General features: G+C 37.6%; 1 protein-coding gene across 1 annotated transcript in view; it reads left to right on the forward strand.

The window, feature by feature from the left end:
* The first annotated feature begins 5251 nt into the window (after positions 1-5251).
* The window catches only part of LOC117431194 (phosphatidylinositol 3,4,5-trisphosphate-dependent Rac exchanger 1 protein-like), a 110856-nt gene continuing 96060 nt past the window's right edge, over positions 5252-20047 (forward strand). Inside the window, exon 1 of the mRNA XM_059003467.1 lies at positions 5252-5938. Within this exon, the coding sequence (XP_058859450.1) occupies positions 5798-5938 (141 nt within the window). The 5' untranslated portion in view covers positions 5252-5797. The remainder of the gene's footprint in view (positions 5939-20047) is intronic.

Below are 20047 nucleotides of genomic sequence, written 5' to 3' on the forward strand. Positions count from 1 at the left end.
TAGCCAGAAAGTGTTGCCGAATTAACACGTTTCTTTAAGTATTTCTTAATTTAACTAATTGCATTTGTTATAGTTATTACTTATTCAACACTATTGTAATGGCATAAAAGTAGCAAGAGTTTATTTTATTATTTTTTTTTAACTTTTCACTTGCTTTGAAATAGGTCCTTATGGGTTGTTTGTGGCACAAATGTAGCTGAAACTGGCTATTTAACCTACAGTACTTATTGTAAAAAAATTGACGGTACACAATTCAGATATTGCCAAGTGTTTTATTAAAATGTTTTGCTCCACCTTGTGTTATGATCTATGCAATAGCAAGACATTCATTTGGAGGAAGTTATACTGCTGTACATGTTGTTTTATTCCCCGCTGTAAAGTAAAATTTGCAATTGTTTGCTCAATTGAAATGTAAAATGTTCAATTTGTAATTCAGTTTTGTTTTTAGTGTCATTTTGGAACAAAGAAGGTGCCTCAGCTGGTTTCCAAGCTCACATGACTTGTGGTTTTTCACGGGCAGCTTTTCTGTCTCTCATTACCAAGCGAGGGTAAATTAGCACCCTAAACCACACGTTGTGACAGTTTGATTGATCTAAGTGCTGGAAGACTCCAAATTAATGCTTATAACTTCAATGTCCCTGAGATGCAGTATGTATTGTCCAATACTCCTAATAACAGACTGCCAGGATTTAAATCAAATACATGCACTAATTACTTTAATTAAAAACTCAGTGAGATGTAATACTTATCCTTTTAGGAATTACTCATTTTATGAAGCAAGCTGTGTTCCTGTTTCATACATAAGTAAATAAAAAGGAAGTATTGAAACGCTGGACAAAGCCAAGTTGCAATTCCTGTTTGGTTTATTGGTAATGTCCTGTGATGTAAAGCAGTTTCCAAAACAGCTGCATTTGGGTTTTTGACAAACAGCACTGGAGAAGTTGTGAATTTCCCCAATATTTCAAAATACCATTTCAGATCACAGCCTAATTTATAATGTGTTGAGCTTTTATTTTGTCTGCATTTGTTTATATGGATTTCCTTGTTTTACTATATCATATTTATATTAGTTAAGAAATATTTAGAATGCATTTTATTCACTTTTGAAAAGTCACTGAAGATATTATTGAATGTTACTTTATTATTATTATTATTTATTTCTTAGCAGACGCCCTTATCCAGGGCGACTTACAATTGTTACAAGATATCACATTATTTTTTACATACAATTCCCCATTTATACAGTTGGGTTTTTACTGGAGCAATCTAGGTAATGTACCTTGCTCAAGGGTACAGCAGCAGTGTCCCCCATCTGGGATTGAACCCACGACCTTCCGGTCAAGAGCGTAGAGCCCTAACCACTACTCCACACTGCTGCCCTAAACCCCAAGATTGAAACTTCCAACCCCATTTGTTAATACAATGTCGCATGACCACGAATAATTTGTAATATTACCCACAAACTCGCCAATAGTCACTTAGCAGTCAAAAGCCAAAAAACTATTGCCCTCTGACATCACAGGTCTAATAGAAGAAATATTGACTGCCGTTTTCACCTTAAAGTGGAAACCTGTTTACCTTCAACTCCAGTACGTAATAAAGCATTATTTGCCACTGTCTCTTTACCCACTCTGTCATTTTGTCAACCCTCAGGTCAACAGTTTTCCACTTTAAACAAGTGAATATTTGTGTACTGAAGACCCGTCCTCTCTTCTGTTTTGAAAGTCTCTTCTTTCTTTGCTCAACAGACTCCCTTTCCAGTTAGACCTCCATTTAGAACACTCATGCTGTGCCATTCTGCTTGAATGAAAATGGTGAATTCCAGAGTTACATATTGCCTTTGAAAGGGACGTTCTACACAGACAGCACACAACCTATTAAAAATAATGATATGCGAATAGTGGATACTGAAGCCAATCAAGGGAGAGAAAATCAATTTGAAAACCCTAATGAAACCTTTCAGAAACAGTCCAGGTGTTTCAATCAGTCATCTCAGGAAACAAACAGTATTCAGTTTAACTGAAGACAGGGTGTTGCCTGTTTTCGTGTTTAAAAATAATGTCCTTCTGTACTAACACAGGCACTCGTTTTCAGTGAATCGAGTGAGTTAAATTGTTGTACACATACCTTGAAAATAACAGGATGCCGTGGAAGAACGTTAGGGCTGGGTTCGGGGTTAAACAACGATGCTTATCAAAGTGTGAAGATTATAACGAGACGTGAAAGCCTATAATCACACTTCCTCGACACCCTGAGGTTTCCCCCCCTTAACCCCCTGCAAACATCTTTCAACATGGCCTTCACTGGCTTTGAAACGGTCATTGAGGATTGGAATCAAAAGTGAAGATACCATGTTTTGTAAGTGTCGTTGCTTAGTGTGGTTATATTCAGATAGTTGAATTTGACATATATTGTTGTTTTTTCTTTTTTTCTCACATACAGTAGATATGCTTTCCAGATTGAACCATACTGCATTGTCTGACCCTGCCTGTCTGTGATTTGAGCATCTGAACAGAACTTAATTATCCAAGATGTGTTGGAAAGAAGATTATCCTATAGACATCATTAACCTAATGTCTAAAAATAAATATAAGATTTAATAACAAGGAGTAAATAACTACTGTTTATGCTGGTTTGGAGAACACACAACACCAAAAAAGCACATTTGTGTAAACAAATGGGGGTCAAATAACAATTATGTACAGTAGACACCTGGAGTGTCTTGAAGAAGTAAAATAAATACCATTTTTGATACTGTTTTGCTTAAGCATGCATTCATTTGCTGTGAGAATCATATCAGATAATACATATGTCAAGGATAAAATTGAGTACTGTAGTTCAAAATAAGGTATTATGCTCTCACTATGTTGTCTTCACTAAACTTCACAATGTACGCCACAAATGATCCGAGCTGGCACTGGAACAATTTCCTAGAACTGAAACAGGGTGTGAGTATCACAAGAAATCAATACTAAGAGATCTACCCCAAGCATGCTGACCCAGATCATGTTGCAAACACTAATGCATGAATGATGTACACAGAAGCTTTTCTAAAGATACTTAGAACAGAAAGCTTTTTTTTCTCCTAGATTATAGAAACTCCTCCAATCTGAAAGCAAATTGAATTGTAAACCTCATTAATGAACATACATTGCCAACAGATAACCTATTAATAAACGCTCATTAGCTTTAAACCATGTTTACCATTATTATTTACTGTGGTTTATCAGACTCCAGTTAAAGCCTATTTTTCAAGCCACAAGATTACAAAAGTGCCTCAAGTGAGGCAGGTTATAGGACCCCTTCTGGGGAGAACACAGCATGTACATCCATCAAGCTTACAGTGCTGTGGCAGAATAAAAGTGCTTCATCTGTGTCAAAATGACCATTGATGACCATGACAGATATCTATCAACAGCATAAAATAAGAACTAGCAATGAGTAGTTTAATGAAAATTGGGAAGTGGTATTTAAGACCTAGAAGTCATTAGGTGTTAGTATCATAGTACAGTCTAGTAAAAAAAAGTATTATGTACGGAAAGACAGACAGGCCCATATATCCACATAATATAACACTCTTTATGGTAAATAAGGCTAAGTCCAAATTTGATCTTAATGTGAATTAAGATGATCCTGCATTATTATCATTCAAAACAGGTTTCTGCACCGGCCTTCAGAGGACACAGACTAGTGCAGGGCTGGCCAACCCTGGTCCTGGGGAGCCACAACCCAGCAGGTTTGCAGGGTATCTTTAAATCACACTGGTTAACCTCATATACCAAGGCTGTAGAATATCCTGTTAAATGTAAAATGCAAAGTAAAAAAAAATACCATGAGGATATCATAATAACCGATGAAACCCTAGCAAAACAGCAAACCAGAACAGGATCTTTCTACAGTACCATTGCTTTGTCATTCCAGTACCACTGCATTGCTGTTGGAAATAATTTGTTGATACTGTAAACTGGCGTACCAAAATATTACATTCTGTGTTAGGTTATGAGGTTAAGCATGTGTTGCCCATTTTTCCCCACTCTGACCATGTTGTTGCTAAATGTATTGGTATCCCTGAAAAATATTTTCATCCACTATTCAAACAGGAAGCACTAATCAGCAGCTGTGCAGTGCAGTGGTACACCAGCATGTATCTATGTATGATAAAACTGGGGTGCAGAATGTACTGCCCATTTAACCTTATTAAAAATTATACTTTAAATAGATTGAACAGATAACAATATCCTCTTAGGCAAGACAACTCACCAGTTCAGTGATGCCCCTAAATATTGTCCATTTAATACCGACGCGTTCTACACTATGTGCGGTTCTGTATACGTTTTTGTTTATTCACCTAGCAAAAAGAAACGATGCTTGTGCTATAAGGTGTTTGAGTAAGGTGTGTGTTCCTTGTGTAATTTTACTGCTTTGAGTCTGCTTCTTCCCGTTTACCACAGTATTTTTGAATGCTATTTTTGCAGTTTTCCTATGCTTTTCCTATGGTTTTGCTATGCATTTACCACAGTTTAACCTGGTTTGCCATGTTTATTAAAATGCTTTACCATACTTATCTCTGCTTTACAATGCGTACCTATGCTTAAACATGCTTTCACTGTGCTTCACTTTTAAATACTGGGTTTGGACAATACAAATGGAAACACGCTATGTATCATACACAAGCTGTGGACAACTTTTACATTTACATTGTATTGATTACTTACTGTAAATCAACAGTGTGAAAAATCAATTGATATTAACCATTTTTTTCTGTTGTAGCTCAAAGTTATATGCGCTATGTGTTAATCATAATGTAATTAGTTGTGTAATTGCTGATACTACAGTACTTACTGAATTGCCACATCTTTTTTTCCAATAAGGGGTCGTCTCTAAATGACCCTAAAACAACTTCATACTGTGCAGTATTATGGCTTGTAAATACCCGTACAATATTTTTACATGTAAATATAACGTGTTTATTCATTGCAAACTCACATATGTTTTCGCTTTGAATTTGATTTATACAGAGATTTTGATTGTTGCATCTTAAAATAAAGTTTGCATATGTTAATACCATCCGCTTAACATGATTAAAAAAATGACCGCCACAGTTTTTTTTTTGTGCTCTGTCGTTGTTATTTGTCCGTTATTATCTGAAATCATGCTAGAAATACAAATCATTGTTTTCAATAAAAGGGCAGTAAAAGTGTCAATCGTGCAGTGCATAATGAGAATTTTGAGACGACCCCTAAATGTTTTTCTGTGTACTACTACCAGGCATGTGAAGTGTGGTAGTGGAGTCTTGCTTTGATGCAAGAGCAGAGCTGATACAGGACACGGCTTGTGGGGGACGTGTGCTTTTTATAAACCTTACTTTTTGTACTATTTCTGTTTTGCTTCTGATGGTTGTCGTTGCTTAACTGTTGCGCCTTATTTTTGTTATTGTGGATTAAATATCCCAAGGACCTGCAAAGGCTAGCAATTAAAGACTCGTTAGAAGTTTCTAACACACACACATAGAGGAAGCATTGACTGGCTTGTTGGCTGGTGTTTGGAGGGGGGATCATTGGAATATATTTATGGAAACATAAGAAACACGAAAACATCGCTTTCTTATTGCACTCTAGAGTGTTGGGTAAACGATTGCAGACATCGTTTCACAGCCTACGATTCAAGCATGAATGTATCACAGTTTCTCAAGACGCACCGATAGGGATGGATTAGCTGAAAAGACGTTCTGTCGTGGATTTCAGTGGCGTAAACAAGTATTTTTTTTATTGCATTCTTCTTTTAACACATAAAAAAAATGGATGAAGACGGAAAGTCGGAGAATTGTTTGCAAACTACGAAGGATTCAGATCGCCAGCTGCGTTTGAGACTATGCGTTTTAAATGAGATTTTGAACACCGAGAGGGACTATGTGGGCACTATGCTTTTCCTGCAGTCAGTAAGTACATGGCAATACCATTACGTTATATTAGCTTAGTTAAGCACAGTATTTGATTAACCAAAGATGTAACGTTTCGATTTTTCAGTAGTTCAATTTTGTATAACAGTAATGTTGTTACATATTTATAATGTCAATATTGCAATGTGAAGTAGTGAGAATGCAACTGTGTATCTAATTTATGGAAACCTTGTTTTGTCAAAGGAGTGTAGTGCTGTACTTAAACAGACAGAAGATTTCCAGTAGAATGAAACGGTTATCGTAGCAGAGAATGCACACATTTATCGTGCAATAGAGTTTTTTTTGCACCAACCTGCTTTTTTTTTTTAAATGTAATAGACAACTATGTGAGCAAAAGAAGTACTCTTGATTTGGACCGGACACTGGAACTTTACTGAACTGTGACTTAATGTCATGTTGTAACAAGATGTGTGTATGTTTTGCTGAAACTGTTTCAAAGTAGCAGGCGACTTTCCTTGCTTGTATAACTAACAGAATATATATAGGCTACTGTGCAGATATTTGAGGCGCATTGGGCAGCGGAGCTCTGGTAATTAAAATCAAAACAGAACACACCACTGACAATTTAATTATCGTGGACAAGTTATATTGTGGGTAACCACTTTCATTCTGGATCAGTTTTATGCATAACCACATGTTCTTATGTTCAAAATAGAAATTCCTTTGCTTGCCTTGTTAAACATCTGTCAAGCCACAGTTTATCGCTACATACAAAGCTGTTAATCCGCAGCATTTTCAGAAAGTAGTGAACACATGCATAGTACCGAAATACAAACTACTAAACGCATTAACATAATAATTATCTTTAATAATGTACTGTGTTTGGAATGTAAAGCTGTGTGTTTCAATAGTTTCTCAATTGACCGGGCTGGGATTTCTTACTGTTGCTATTTAGATGGTGTTTAAAATCTACGGTAGCCTGCACTTTATACTTTTCTTAACTGCTTTTGTTCTGTTCAAGGCACTTCTAATGCAAATTAATTGTCAATCCTCTCTTAGTCTCTTTAATGAATGAAGGGACGGGTGATGTGTAGAACATTACCCAGAGGGCACAATATTTCTAGGGGGGTGGGGAGAAGCAGAATTGGTTGTCTTCAGAAACAGATACAATACGGTTTAGCCTTGGGCTTGTTTTTAAAATGACACCGCTATCCTTATTGTGGCTTTTGAAAAGTAGCACAAAACAACAATTTTAATAAAGTCAACTGGTTGTTTTGGAAACTGTGTCCAGTATTATAATTAAACAATTGCCCACCGTAATCATATAATTTGTTATTTGGTGTAATGATAGCGCCACCTCAGTTAAAATGAATTAGGGTGAATGTATTCAATTTGAATAGGACACGTTTCTTGTCAGAATAAAGACTTCCTTTTGTTAAAAAAGACACGTCTAAGCCACAGATCATGTAGTGCACCCTCATGAGAAGGGTGTCAGTCATATCACTGACTTTTATTATAACATCAATCCAGGGCTGTTTGTTGATGGATTAAATCTAATTTAAAATGAAATGGAACTCATGAGGTGCAGCATGCATATCATGGTAATGAAGATAACGGTGAGTCCCTTATCCCTTCTCTTTCTTTAGGAATGGTTGGAGCTTTACTGCAGTGCTGAAACTGTACCCTCTTTGTTTGACTGCTTTTGGTTGTCCCTTGGGGCTGTGGATTTTAATTGGGTTCAATGCAATACAGTTGCGGACTATGCTGTGCAGAAAAACACCACAAATAGGAGAGACATTTTGGAATTTCAGAGGCTCAACTGGCTTGTTTTTCTTACTCCCCCCCCCCCCCCCCCCCGTTTAATTTTTTACAAATATAATGGCTATTGCAAGTAGTCAAGTGTGCACATAGTCCCTAGAGCCACACATCATCATTTCTGTATCACAATGAGTGCTTCACATTAATGAAATATTTCAGTTCAAATGAAATTGCTCCATTGAGGAACATTTTTTTCCCCTCACACCAAAACATTTTATGAACATAACATGGATAATTCCTTAAGGACACTCATGGAACATAACCCAGGTGGAACCGATAAAGAAAACATCTGGAGTTAATCTATGTCCATTGAAGAATGGGACTGTACACCTGCAAATCTTTCACTTAAAAACATATAGTAGTTAAACAAGCAAATAAATAAGTAAAGTAACATGCTCCAAGGGGTCAAACCAATGCTTTCCAGTTCAGCTTTAAACCCATGTTAGCCGGGTTCTGACAACCCAAGAACCAGAGAGAGGAGGTGAAACGCACATTTTCGGTGCTTCTTTTTTTTTAACTAGACTTCTGCAACAAAAATAGACCACCTTATTAAATGTCCAATGTGCAAATATACACCAATGGGTCATTCAGATAATGCATTACAGATAGTGATATGCTTTATAAGCCGTATTATACGGTAAATGTAACAGAATCCAGAGTGGGAATGCCTAATGGAATTCAAATTACTGTGACTTTGGCAGACAGCTGTGCTAACATTATGATTTTGTTTTAAAAAAAGACAGTTGCTCAACAATATCTTGTTGTTCATTTTAGGAGAGCTCTCCTTTTATTGTTACTAATACTTCTCATTAGACCGGTTGACAAGTGAGGGGGTCATTCCAGGTAATGGAAGAAACATGCATACATTTGTAAGACAATTTTGCTATGTTTCTTCAGTTCCTGGGAACCTTTCCCTCTGCTTGGCAGCCCCTTGTTTGCAAACCCTGTCTGGGAGCGGTGCAGCCCCTCTCTTGGTATGCCCCTCCCCCATTACATCACACGGAATCCCTTAATTCAATCCACACCCCATGGAGAAGCAGCAACCACACACTGCCCTCGGTATTAACTCTTTCACTGCCTGCTGGAATCGCTCATTCACATCAGAGTACACTTGAGGTTTACATATATCACTGTGTCTGTTGGGGCTGCTCACATTTTTCAGTTAATATACCTATTTGCTAATTTCAAAACACGACTTTCATATTTTTTTATGGTGTTTTGATAGGTGCAATAGGAATACCCAGCAGTTCAGAGGGTCTACTGGTTTATTTCTCCTTTGAAGGATAGCAGCATTGTAGCTCATTGACACCCATGCAACAGTGCTGGGCTGTGCCTAGGCTGAATTTGAACCCATGACCGTATGCATAGAGGCTGAGCACTGTATGTGACCGCCTGAGTCCAAACGTTTACAATTTCTACATAGGCATGTCTTCAAAATGTTTGAAATAATAGTTTACGACCACAGAAAGTCATCCATTTCCAAGGGTACTAACCTAACTAATCATATTTAAAATAAATGCACTGGGGAGATCATTAAATAAAACCACCATATAGCCTGTTTTCCCATCGCGATCATGTAATTTCTCTTGGGGTTTTACTGCTGTTCACTTATTTTCTAGTCTTAACACAAGAACAACATGCTGTATTGCGATTGCCTTTGCTAGCCCTGCTGTATCCTCAAAGCACAGATTGCTAGTTCAGCCCTCTGTAAATTGTATATTATTAAAGCACCCAACATCTCCACCCTAACAGCTGTGTGTTTGCATTCCCTTTAGCAGTATAGACATTCTTCGTTACCTATTTTGCGCAAGTCCTCGAGACAGCTCTGTGGTTTCCTGCTATTGCTTTGAAAGCTACACCATTTAAAGGCTCATTTGGTATAGCTAAGGCGTCTGGCTTCAGGCTAGAAGGCCTGGCATATGGTTTGTGTGACGATTGCTAGGCAGCATAGAGAAAGAATGGGGGACTGGAGACTGGAATCAATCTAAGTGTGACATCTTGTCCTCATCAAACCAGTCCCTTTGTGCTTCTAATGCTGCCCTGGGTTATGAGGCACACGTTTCATTTGCTGGGAAGGTAAAAGAAACCCCACAAGATGGCTGTTTGAGTCCTTCATACTTTTATAAGCTGCATCTGTAATTTTAGTGTTTTCATGAATTACGTTAACTCATTTACCAGTAAAGTTCTGAACATTTACTATTAACTTTAGAATAAGGAGTACTCTACATGCTCCTAACAGGGTCAATATGTTTCGAGAAATTATTGCAGTATTATTATAACTTGTTACTTCTTACTCAATTTCTGTCTTCTGTACGGAATGGATCTGTAGATGTTGTGTAATCATATGGGTGTGAAGTGGGACCATGTATATTTTTAGAAGCCCCTTTATTGAGTCCAACCACATTAGGAATCGTCTGTTTCATATACTACACTTCGGTCACTGTAACTAATGCAAACCATCATGAATCAAATCCTGGTGTGTTAGATCAAAAGGCTTTCCTGACTGATGACGTTTTATTGCTGTTGCTTGGTTCTCGACTGACAGCTGTGTCAAAAATGGATGTAAGCTGAGGCGTTAATGCACTTTGTAGAGGCTGAACCAGATCTAAAATGTCCATAAAGCAGATATGGGAAACTGGAAAAGGCTCTATGATGTTCCTGACTGGCTACCTTGAGCCTGGCTTCCATAAATCAAGCAGTGACAATCCCAACCTGGCTGCAGGATTTCATGCATTCTTTACCCTGACAAGTATGCATAATCTGCTTGTTTGAACTTTTAACGAGGAAGTCGGCTTCTACACTGAGTGCCTACATATAGCATTAATAAATGTGTTTTCTATCACCAGTTCCAGACAGCCAGATGTACAGAATTCTCTTTATCAAAGCCAGCTTGTTCATGTTCTTGAATGTTATCAGTGTGCAGTCTTGTTTTCGAATTGGACAGCTATAACTAAGTTGTAGAAGAGTAGACCTAAAGCACAGTATCACTGTTTTGTGTAATTATTTATATATATTCCTGCAAATTCATAGTAAATCTGGCTAGGGCACAGAAAAGTTTCATGTTATGCGGTTATGCTTTTGGTGCTAAAATGTAGGTACATTTCTCTTTTAGGAAAGTGTTTTGGATACAAATCTCCTGTACGGTTTTCTTAAGAAATCTCTTGTAGGATTTTAGTAATACAGACCTCCTAACTCCATTATTTGCACCTAAAAAGTCTAGATCTCAACTTTACAATCATTCATCTTTATTGTGGGGCTCTTGAGATGTTTTCATTTTAAATGCATGCTGTTTTGGGTTTCAGCCAGACGACTCAGAAAATAAATTGGTAAAAGGTGGGGAGTGCTTGTGATTCTGTACAGTCTCGCTGTAAATGAAGAGTATGGGCCCTTGGCCATTCTATCAGGTTTACTGAAGTTGGTTGATAAAAAAAATGAAAGAAAAAACAAGGTCAGCAACAAAAGGAAGAGGAAATGGTAAATATGATAAAAGATAAGAAGTTCTTTCACCCAAAGTGCAAGCATAAAAGTGTTGTACCATAAGATACCAGGTAAACTCGCCATTGACAATGTCAAGTTCATTTCCTACAATAATCATGTCTAAAAATGTTAATATTTTTGCATGCTAAGACAAATACTCCTAGAAATAAGTGTAGTAATTGACTGAGAGAGACTTTATGTTTTTAAAACAAATTTAAAACTGATAAAAGAAAATATAATTCTGGAGCCTGGAAATGTGCGAGGGCAATGTGTTAACAGCTCTGGCCAATTTGAAACATCTGTTTTTTTTTCTTGTGATTTGCAATAAAACAGCATAATGACTACCTGGCTAAGATGATGTGCAAGTATGTAATTAACCCTTCTTGAAACCAAAAAACTGAGCCCCTTACAGGATTAAGAGTCTTTTACAAGTCCATATAACAAGGGAAAGTGTCGCTTTTCTGTTAAACGTGCGTGGCAATATTGTTCGTGTTTAGACACAATTTACTCCTCAGACATCACAAGTGGAAGGGAAATTCATTGTTTGAATGAATGTTGTACTATATATAAGTAGACTTCAAACTCCTTTGACTACAGTCTCTTAATACAGTCTGTAAGATGACATCCCTAGATACCACTCACAGCTCATTCTGCCATTGAACCACGGGATATGTGAACGACTACACAAACAGGATGGTTGGACGGTTCAAAAAAGGCATGGGTCTGTTTCCTGCTCAGCACCCTGCTGTTTTTCTCTGGCCCTAGGCAAGCTGACTTGCAAGCTTGCATTCACTTATTTTTATTGCCTGTGACTATAAATAGCCATCAAACAGCGTCACACCGTGAAACTCAATTAAATCCTCATCCCTCTTTCTCATGATGTACCAACACGCCCGTTATAGATAATTACATTTCTGATCCGGAAAGGTTAGAATTTCATATTCTGCCAGATAGAGGGAAGTAACAGGTATGTGTTAACTGCTTATTACTGAGCTCGGAAATCTCCAAGAGAGCTGAGATTGTTTGTTTCATACCTGTGTCTGGAGTTACTATTAGAGTATATGTGTGCATACATAAGCATGCACTATACTGTACATAAAGAGAAGCATTTTGTTGGCAAATGTTACATCATATAACACAACTAAGAAATCATACAAGGACTGTTAAGTTTATTTAGATTTTCTATTCTACATGCATGTACATTTGCTGATTGGTCCTCCAAACATCTAAACAAAACCTTTCAAAAGCGCCTCTCCTTCCTCAGAACACCAGGCTGTTTCAGAATCTCCCCTCTCATTTCTGAGATTGTATGCAAAGGCATGTTCTGTCTTATTGATCCTGCTATGGGCTGTTTGTTTTCCAGAGCCAACATGCTGTAGGGGTTCATCACTCACTGTGTCCTTTGCCAGAAGTGGGAAGGGCAATACTGTTCCGTGTTGAATCCTCGTGCTTATTTGCTGTCTGTCTGCTGTAATGAGTTTTTGTGTGCCTAGTGTGAGAGTGAGGAAAAATGCAAACATGCTATAAGACTCACTGCTTGTCTTAGACTTTTCCCCGCTCTATATGTTTTGTATACGTTTTATACCTGTGTGTAAAAAGTATTGTGTGATTGTAATCAACTACAACATGCAAATACAGTACATTTGTGTACATTGAATAGCCCACTCAGCTAATTCAATTATAAGAAATTGATTAATGTATTTTCATTTCATACATGCTAGATCCTACGCAAGCTGTTCTTCAGAGCAACATTCTGTTTTATGGTATTATAGTATCCAATTTAAACAGATTTAATGTTGTTTGCTCAAATTTGAGTAGTACTGCTGTCACAATTCATCTGTCTAATATTTGACCGCTTGGGGTCAAATAAATTGCCTCCTTTTTATTAGTTCTAATATAATCAAGCTAAGCAGTGGGAATGTAGTAAAGGATGTGACCTGCCAAATGTACCCTCCAGCACTTATAAATTACAACATGAAGTATATTGCCTTGCTAAGGGTGGTAGAGTGATAGGTGACTATATGCAGTTGAGACAAACTGTATGGTTGCACTGTGCTTGTATTCTAACCTTAACTGAAACTCAATGGATTCCAAACTTGAATCTGACACATTTTACAGATTTGGCAATAATGATTTCCTTTATGCCTTTATTCCTTAATGAATTCAGCCAGATGAGCAACTGTATCATTCCATCCACTATAGTACCAGTGACCCTAAGTAACATTACTACTATACACTGGTGAGCAGTCTTCTTAAATTAGGAGATTTCAGTAGCTTTTATGCCATTTGATTTCTCAAGCTAATAATTTCCGATTTCTCACGGGTAGTGAGTGCTAATGACTAAAATATAATGCCTTTGCAGCCATGCTGTATTAGGTTTGTGAGTAAAGTTAGTCAGTTCTGACATTTTAAAAGGTCAGCAGCAAAAGCAGCTGGGTTTCTGTTATTAATTTCTTTAAACAAAGCTCACAGTTTTTTTCTTGTCTGAATTTTAAATCCACGACGAAAGGAAACTGTGCTTTTATGAAGTCACAATTCCTTGAAATAGAGCATAAAGTCTTTCGAGACCTACTGTCTTAACCTGCTAATGTGAAAAGAACTGCCTGTAATGTGGTTCTAATGATTTACTAATGAAAATTTAGTGGCCAGCTGAACTTGGAAACATCTGAATTAAAATAAATAAATAAAAAACAACAACAATGTCCAATATTGGAAAGCGGTTCTGTGTTTTCCTTTCTTCTTTTAAGTAATGTTCGCCAGTGCTTATATATTTACAAACCTGAAAGTCTAATGGGCGTTTGTAAATTAACCTCTGGCCCCTCTTCCCTACGAGTATTTAAAGCATTTCCATTGTTTCCTGAGGGAATTGCATGGATGATTTAGGCATGAGGTAGGGCTAGAGGCTTGTCTGGAGACCCAAACTAATCCAGATGTTCCAGCTGGAGAGAACCTGGCTGTCTGAGCTCTTCAACACTGGTGTGAACACATACATGCTTATAGAAAAATTAGACTGAACCACCAAAGCAATTTGTACTATTAGGTAAAGCCTGGCTATGTCATTCAGCAGTACATTCTCATCATGAACTTGATCTATCCATTATAGATGTTTTTCATGAACAAAGGTAAAGCTGTTGTATATTTTGTCACAGACTAGACTCTGCACAGTCTGATCAGCAGTATTATTTGGCATCCCAGAATATGTTGAAGCATATGCGGCACAGTGTACGGATCACGAGTTGCATGGAGCGTGTTGCGTGTGTGTATTTACTACAGCAGCGAACTGTAAAGAGAAGGCGTAAATGTAAGCTAAAGCCATCTGATTCTGAGCTATAAAGCACATCTTTGTATGTGCAATTCAAGCTGAGGTGCAGATGTGGAGACCAGGTGCCCACTGGTCTTCCCTGGAACAGAACACAACTTCAGATGATTTATTTTCAGCCCAGAGTTTAAGGTGGTTTTGGTGTATGCTAAATCAGGATGCATAATGATGCCTTTAGCAATATGAGAGCTCACGTTATCATTTATGGCTAATTTGATAGGTAGAGCAGAACAAGTGGAAAATCTGATTTTAAAAGTTTTTTTTCTACTTTTGTTGTTAAAGGCTAGGGCTTCAGAAACGCAGTACTGTTTGTGATTGAAAGGGCATGCCAGGGCGCACTGGCTTTGTGGTAGCCTGTGTTTAGGAGTATATAAGCTCAGGCTTAGGTGAGTTGGTGGAGATGACGTGGTACTGCTAGCTGGTATTTACCCTGTCTGCTGAAAGAAACTAGGGCAGTATGTGAGGGAGGTTCCAGGTAATTTCAGGTAATTTCAAAATGCGTTTACCCTTTAACTATATTTAACCCTTCATGTACCAATACAAATTGCAAGCAGATGAGGTGCTCTCAATTTGCTGTTGCGTCTTTCATTACAATCGTATTTATGGTGCTTTACAATAAGGACTAGAGCAAAGTCTTTATTGAGTGGATTTACTGCAGAAAAGAAAAAAGTGACGCAGTTAACAAGTATTGCAAAAACAAGTTTGGGCATACAGTCGAACCCCTGTGGCATGTACAGATTTATCAGAGGCTCTGATGGAAAATGGAGAAGCATCTCTTGAGAAATGAGATTTGAAACCATGATGTGTGTAAGCTATTTCAGTACATGTACTCTACTTAAATACTGCATTATATACCAAAATCAACAGTTACTTTTTTTTATAGAAACATGAATGCAGGGACTTGAAGGTTAGATGTGTTTTTGCAATGTAGCACCACAGCCATTTATGCACAGTGACATTTAGAATGTTGTTGTCTTACATAATTGACAATGGTGATGAAAAGTGACTTGTAGAATACTGTTCATAATTTGATATAATATGATCTGTAGATCCTAACATTGTTACTGAATTCCTAACATTGTTACTGCTGATCCTGCCCACTAACCTGCGTCAGAGAGCGCCTACGTCTTTCACATTAGGTTGCCAGTGCATTTTTAAGCAGGCAGTAATACTAATCGAGTATCTCCATCTAGTTCATTATTATTGGAAGAAATGATGCATTAATGGTACCTATTGATTTTACCTATTGTAATTTCATTATAGTTTGACTCTGATTAATGACGGAGACATGTGTTTACTTAAACCTGTTAAAGCCAGCACAAATCAAACTTGTAAAATCTATTATCTTATCAAATTTGGATAACAATGTTTTTTTTTTTTGTGCTTTACTTCCACTAGGGTGTGGGGGAAAGCAATTTAGCCTGTGCAACAGGTGTGGGGACACAGGGTCCAAGATAGGGAGTCCTAATACTTACAGGACAGGAAGTGCATTTATAGTGTGGTGGCAGGATTTGATGTTGTTATGCCTTGGATAAACCCATTTCAACAATATTCTCTTGGGAGGAATACTTTCAAGTGGACCATGTGGTTGCTAACACATTCAAATTGTGGAAGTTTCAAAATCAATTAAACCGTGTTCAGGTTTTCTTATAATCAAACAGGAATTGCCTGTTTTTATTTATGATCCTTTGTAGTAGTAAAAGAAAAACAACATGCATTTACACACTAGCAACAAAAACAGCTGTAAGGTCAGTAGCATTTATTTGATGTCTATCCTTCCTCCTTTTGTTTGGCTGCAAATCAATGCCTCTGTGTTGAAATAGAAACTGATGGCATTACTTCTCGATATCGCCCTGCATGACCTTCACTGCCCTGTCGATATCGTCTCCGGTTCCACATACAGGGGCTTTTGGGATGGCATGGATGTCCTCCCTGCCCCAGGCTCACATTTATCATGCATTTTACCTCTCAGCTTTTCGGGAGAGCACCACTGCACATGTTGTGTGGGCAGAGAACATTATGTATCACAGCTTTTAGTGTCATACTCAAAGTGATGACTGTTTTTTTTTTCTTTCTTTCTAACTTCGAAACCAAACCGGCAACTTAATTTGCGTGGACATTAATTTGCTCTGTGTTTAGTTTTACAGTGCAATTGGTGTAAGTCGTAGGAAATTAAAATACATGAATTAATAGAATCCTAAAATATTAATTTGAGTTGTATCTAAATTGTAAAATGCGTTCTGCTTAATATTGGCTCTCAGAAAAGTTTGTCGTCATTTTAAAAGCAGACTGCTTATAATTCGTACAGCATCTCCAGCCACTTCAGCACCATGTCTTTTTTTTATTTTATCAGTTCTCTCACTTTGAGCTGTTAGGTGGGTTACCTGTTGGAAGTGCTGGTAAATAAACATGAAGCAGGGTATGTGAATGGGCTTGTTGCTTTATGTAGCATGCTGTGTATTGACTGTGTAAGATATCGCAGGACAAATGTCCTCAATGAAAATGGATTGTCACTGGGTGACAGAAATGTGGAATGTGTTATTTGACACCACATTGAAATTATTTTCTTATATCATTTAGAAAGTAGGAAGTTGTAAGTGACAAGTAAATGCTCTTTACCACTGTATAGATTCCAGCATTTCTGCTTGTGAGATATGAAGTCTGCAATGAAGCACATAACGACTATCGAAATTTCTAGACCTTATTATTTAATAAGCTTGTTGCCTTATAAGTTGTAAATGCTACGAATAACAGAAACGCATACTGTGTTTATTTCCATTTTTTCTTTGTTTACATTTTAGTTTTCCTTCCCTAAGCTACAGCAGGAATGCAGGTCACATTTCAAACTGCTTGCGGTTATGCAGTGTAGCAGGAGCATGCCTGTTTAGTTGACAGAGTTTAAAAAAGGCCATGCCTTTAAGGAGGGAGGTAACTTTACCTAGCGTTGAAACTGCAATTTAAAAAATGTAAACAAACCACGAATAACAGTCTGGTTTCCGATGAAGTAGAGTTCACAGAAGGGTAAGTTATGGAAGAATGTATTAAGTAGTCACACAGGAATTGTGTTTCACAATAATATTCAACAAGATTACAGGCCACTGCCATTTCTTTGAGTAATTATATGTCTGTACAGTACATCTGTCCTTCCTTGCTAAAGTCATTTCAGCATGTGCTTTCATTAAACAGGATAACCTCAATGGTGTCTTCACTTTTATAAAACAGTGTCCTGGGGATTGTCTTGGGTTACACAATCTGAGGTATCACGTGGGTCTGGAGTATCCTGGCGGCCCAAGAGGCCAGCGGGAAAACAAAAATACAGCTTACGAAGACCAGCAGTCCCTAGTCTTTTCACCTCAGAGGTCCTTGACTCAAACCAGGTCGAGCCACAAGGGGAAAGACCTTTGAAGGTTTTGTGTCATCATGTTCTCAAGTTGACTGAGTGAACCCAGTAGGCTAATCCAAAAACATCACCCAGTTCAGCATACTTTGCACAGCTGACTCTTTTCCAGATTGCACAACTCCTGAACTGGCCTGCATAAAAAAAAAAGGTACTCGCTCCATGCTTGGTTTAACTCCCCAAAGGACAAGGCCTTCAGACGAGCATTAGCCATTTAAACATATAGTTGAGAAGTTCAGCAGCTAACAAATTTGGGAGTTATTCATCCATGGTTGACTTAACTGTAAATGGAAAAACTACAAACGTATGATATGTTTGTCAGCTTTTTCATAATGTGTGAATCAAATGGATACATTCCATACCACCACCTAATTTGAGTGCTTGTTCTGAAGGGTTTTAAGTTTATTTTGGAACTAAAATTAACTCAAGTTGTCTGTTAAACATTAAGACAAATTTGTGGTGACCTACAGTAGTATTGTAAGTTTATAAGCAATCAAGTTGACCTGCAATAAAGACCCCTAAAGCCTGTCATTGTATTGTCTTTGCCCAGAGGTATAGATTTCTCAACTTTTAATTATGTGGAACATTGGTCAAACTCTCAACCTTTACCGTTACACAAATACAATTGAATTGTACTTTTAACAGTTGTTTTCCTAATCAAACAAAAAAGCAGTAATTTACGGGATCAATCTGAAAACACTGAAAAAAACAGGAAGTGGAATACTACTATGGTGGTCAGATGTACATTTCCAGTCAGTATGCATAGCCAACCTGAATGACATGCTTGTTAGCCATTCTAGTGCGTAACCCTGTGTTCACATAGAGAGTATTCATCCCACAACCCTTTAGCTATGGACAGATTTGAAAAATGTGATCCAGATGGCAATCGAAATCTTTTCTGATTTTATCAGTACTGACACATGCCAGTTCAGATGGAGTTACTGTTCTTGAGCAGATAGGGTTTCAGGATATAGAGCACTTACTCATTTGAACAGATTAGAAACCTGGAAAGTAAAGGACAAGAAAAACCTCTCTCAATTGATCAAGGTCTGCCAGACCACTTTCCCGCAAGAGATCATTTACCTGCATGTTGAGAATGCTGAATCTGACCCAAGCGCTGGTATGATAGGATGAGAAAACTCAATTGCATTACATAGGCTTTTAGTTGAAAACCCTGATGCTATAGCACCATACATCTGAAATGCAAGCTGCACAACTTTCCAATAGACTGCATGCAAAAGGTGACGTGATCCATCATCTGCCTTACAAGAAATCTTTGTTATGTTTTGCAGCAGTTCCTGAATTAGGAATGACGGTTTGGTTTTGGTTATTGTAATCTTTCTTAATGCCCTGTTTATAAAATGTATACTGATGGGCATTTCTGAAGGTGCGGCATCTTGATTTTCCATTGCATTACAGCATGAAATCTAATCTATATACTAGTTAAGATTAGAGTCTGTAGTGATAGTGATGATGCTAGATTCACATACAATGAAGATAATGGGCTCTTATAATCTTCCTCTTCCATCTTCTCCCTTTCATGAAGGCTCTTGCTTGCATGTATTTGCAGATGCTCAGATATGCCAGTAGCTTTCGCTCTTTGGTGTCTTTTGTGTAATTGTTGGTAGCTTCTAACGGTCTTATCTTGCTTCCAGTTAATCTGTGACATCTCCTTTACCACTTCCTTGAAGAATGCCCTTGTACATGCACCTAGGGCAACACAGCCTTTTTTCTTTGCTGTTTCCTGTTGGCTTGTGTCACGTGGCAACATCACTGTTTTTGGTTCTTTTGGTTTACTGACTCCTGTCTACCAATTTGTGAAGTCTCAATTCTCAATGTGTACCCAACTGCTTGTAGGGTGTGCATGCAGTATCTGGATTATATAACAAATCAGTTGGCTCTTTGATAAAGAACACATTAAAATACAGAGCATCCTGTAGAGTGAGTGGGACACATGTATCATTTGTGAAATAGTCAGATTTTTATATTTATTGTAATGAATTAAACGTCAAGCAGAAAGGAATAATACATATGATTTGAATGCACAGGATACCATAACAGATGGTGGTTCAGTTTCAGAACAGGTCTACGTTTTGAAGGGTGTGTCGATAATGAATAAAAAATGACAAAGGGTTCC

Source organism: Acipenser ruthenus, chromosome 29 (assembly GCF_902713425.1).
Source record: "Acipenser ruthenus chromosome 29, fAciRut3.2 maternal haplotype, whole genome shotgun sequence".
Lineage (NCBI taxonomy): Eukaryota > Metazoa > Chordata > Actinopteri > Acipenseriformes > Acipenseridae > Acipenser > Acipenser ruthenus.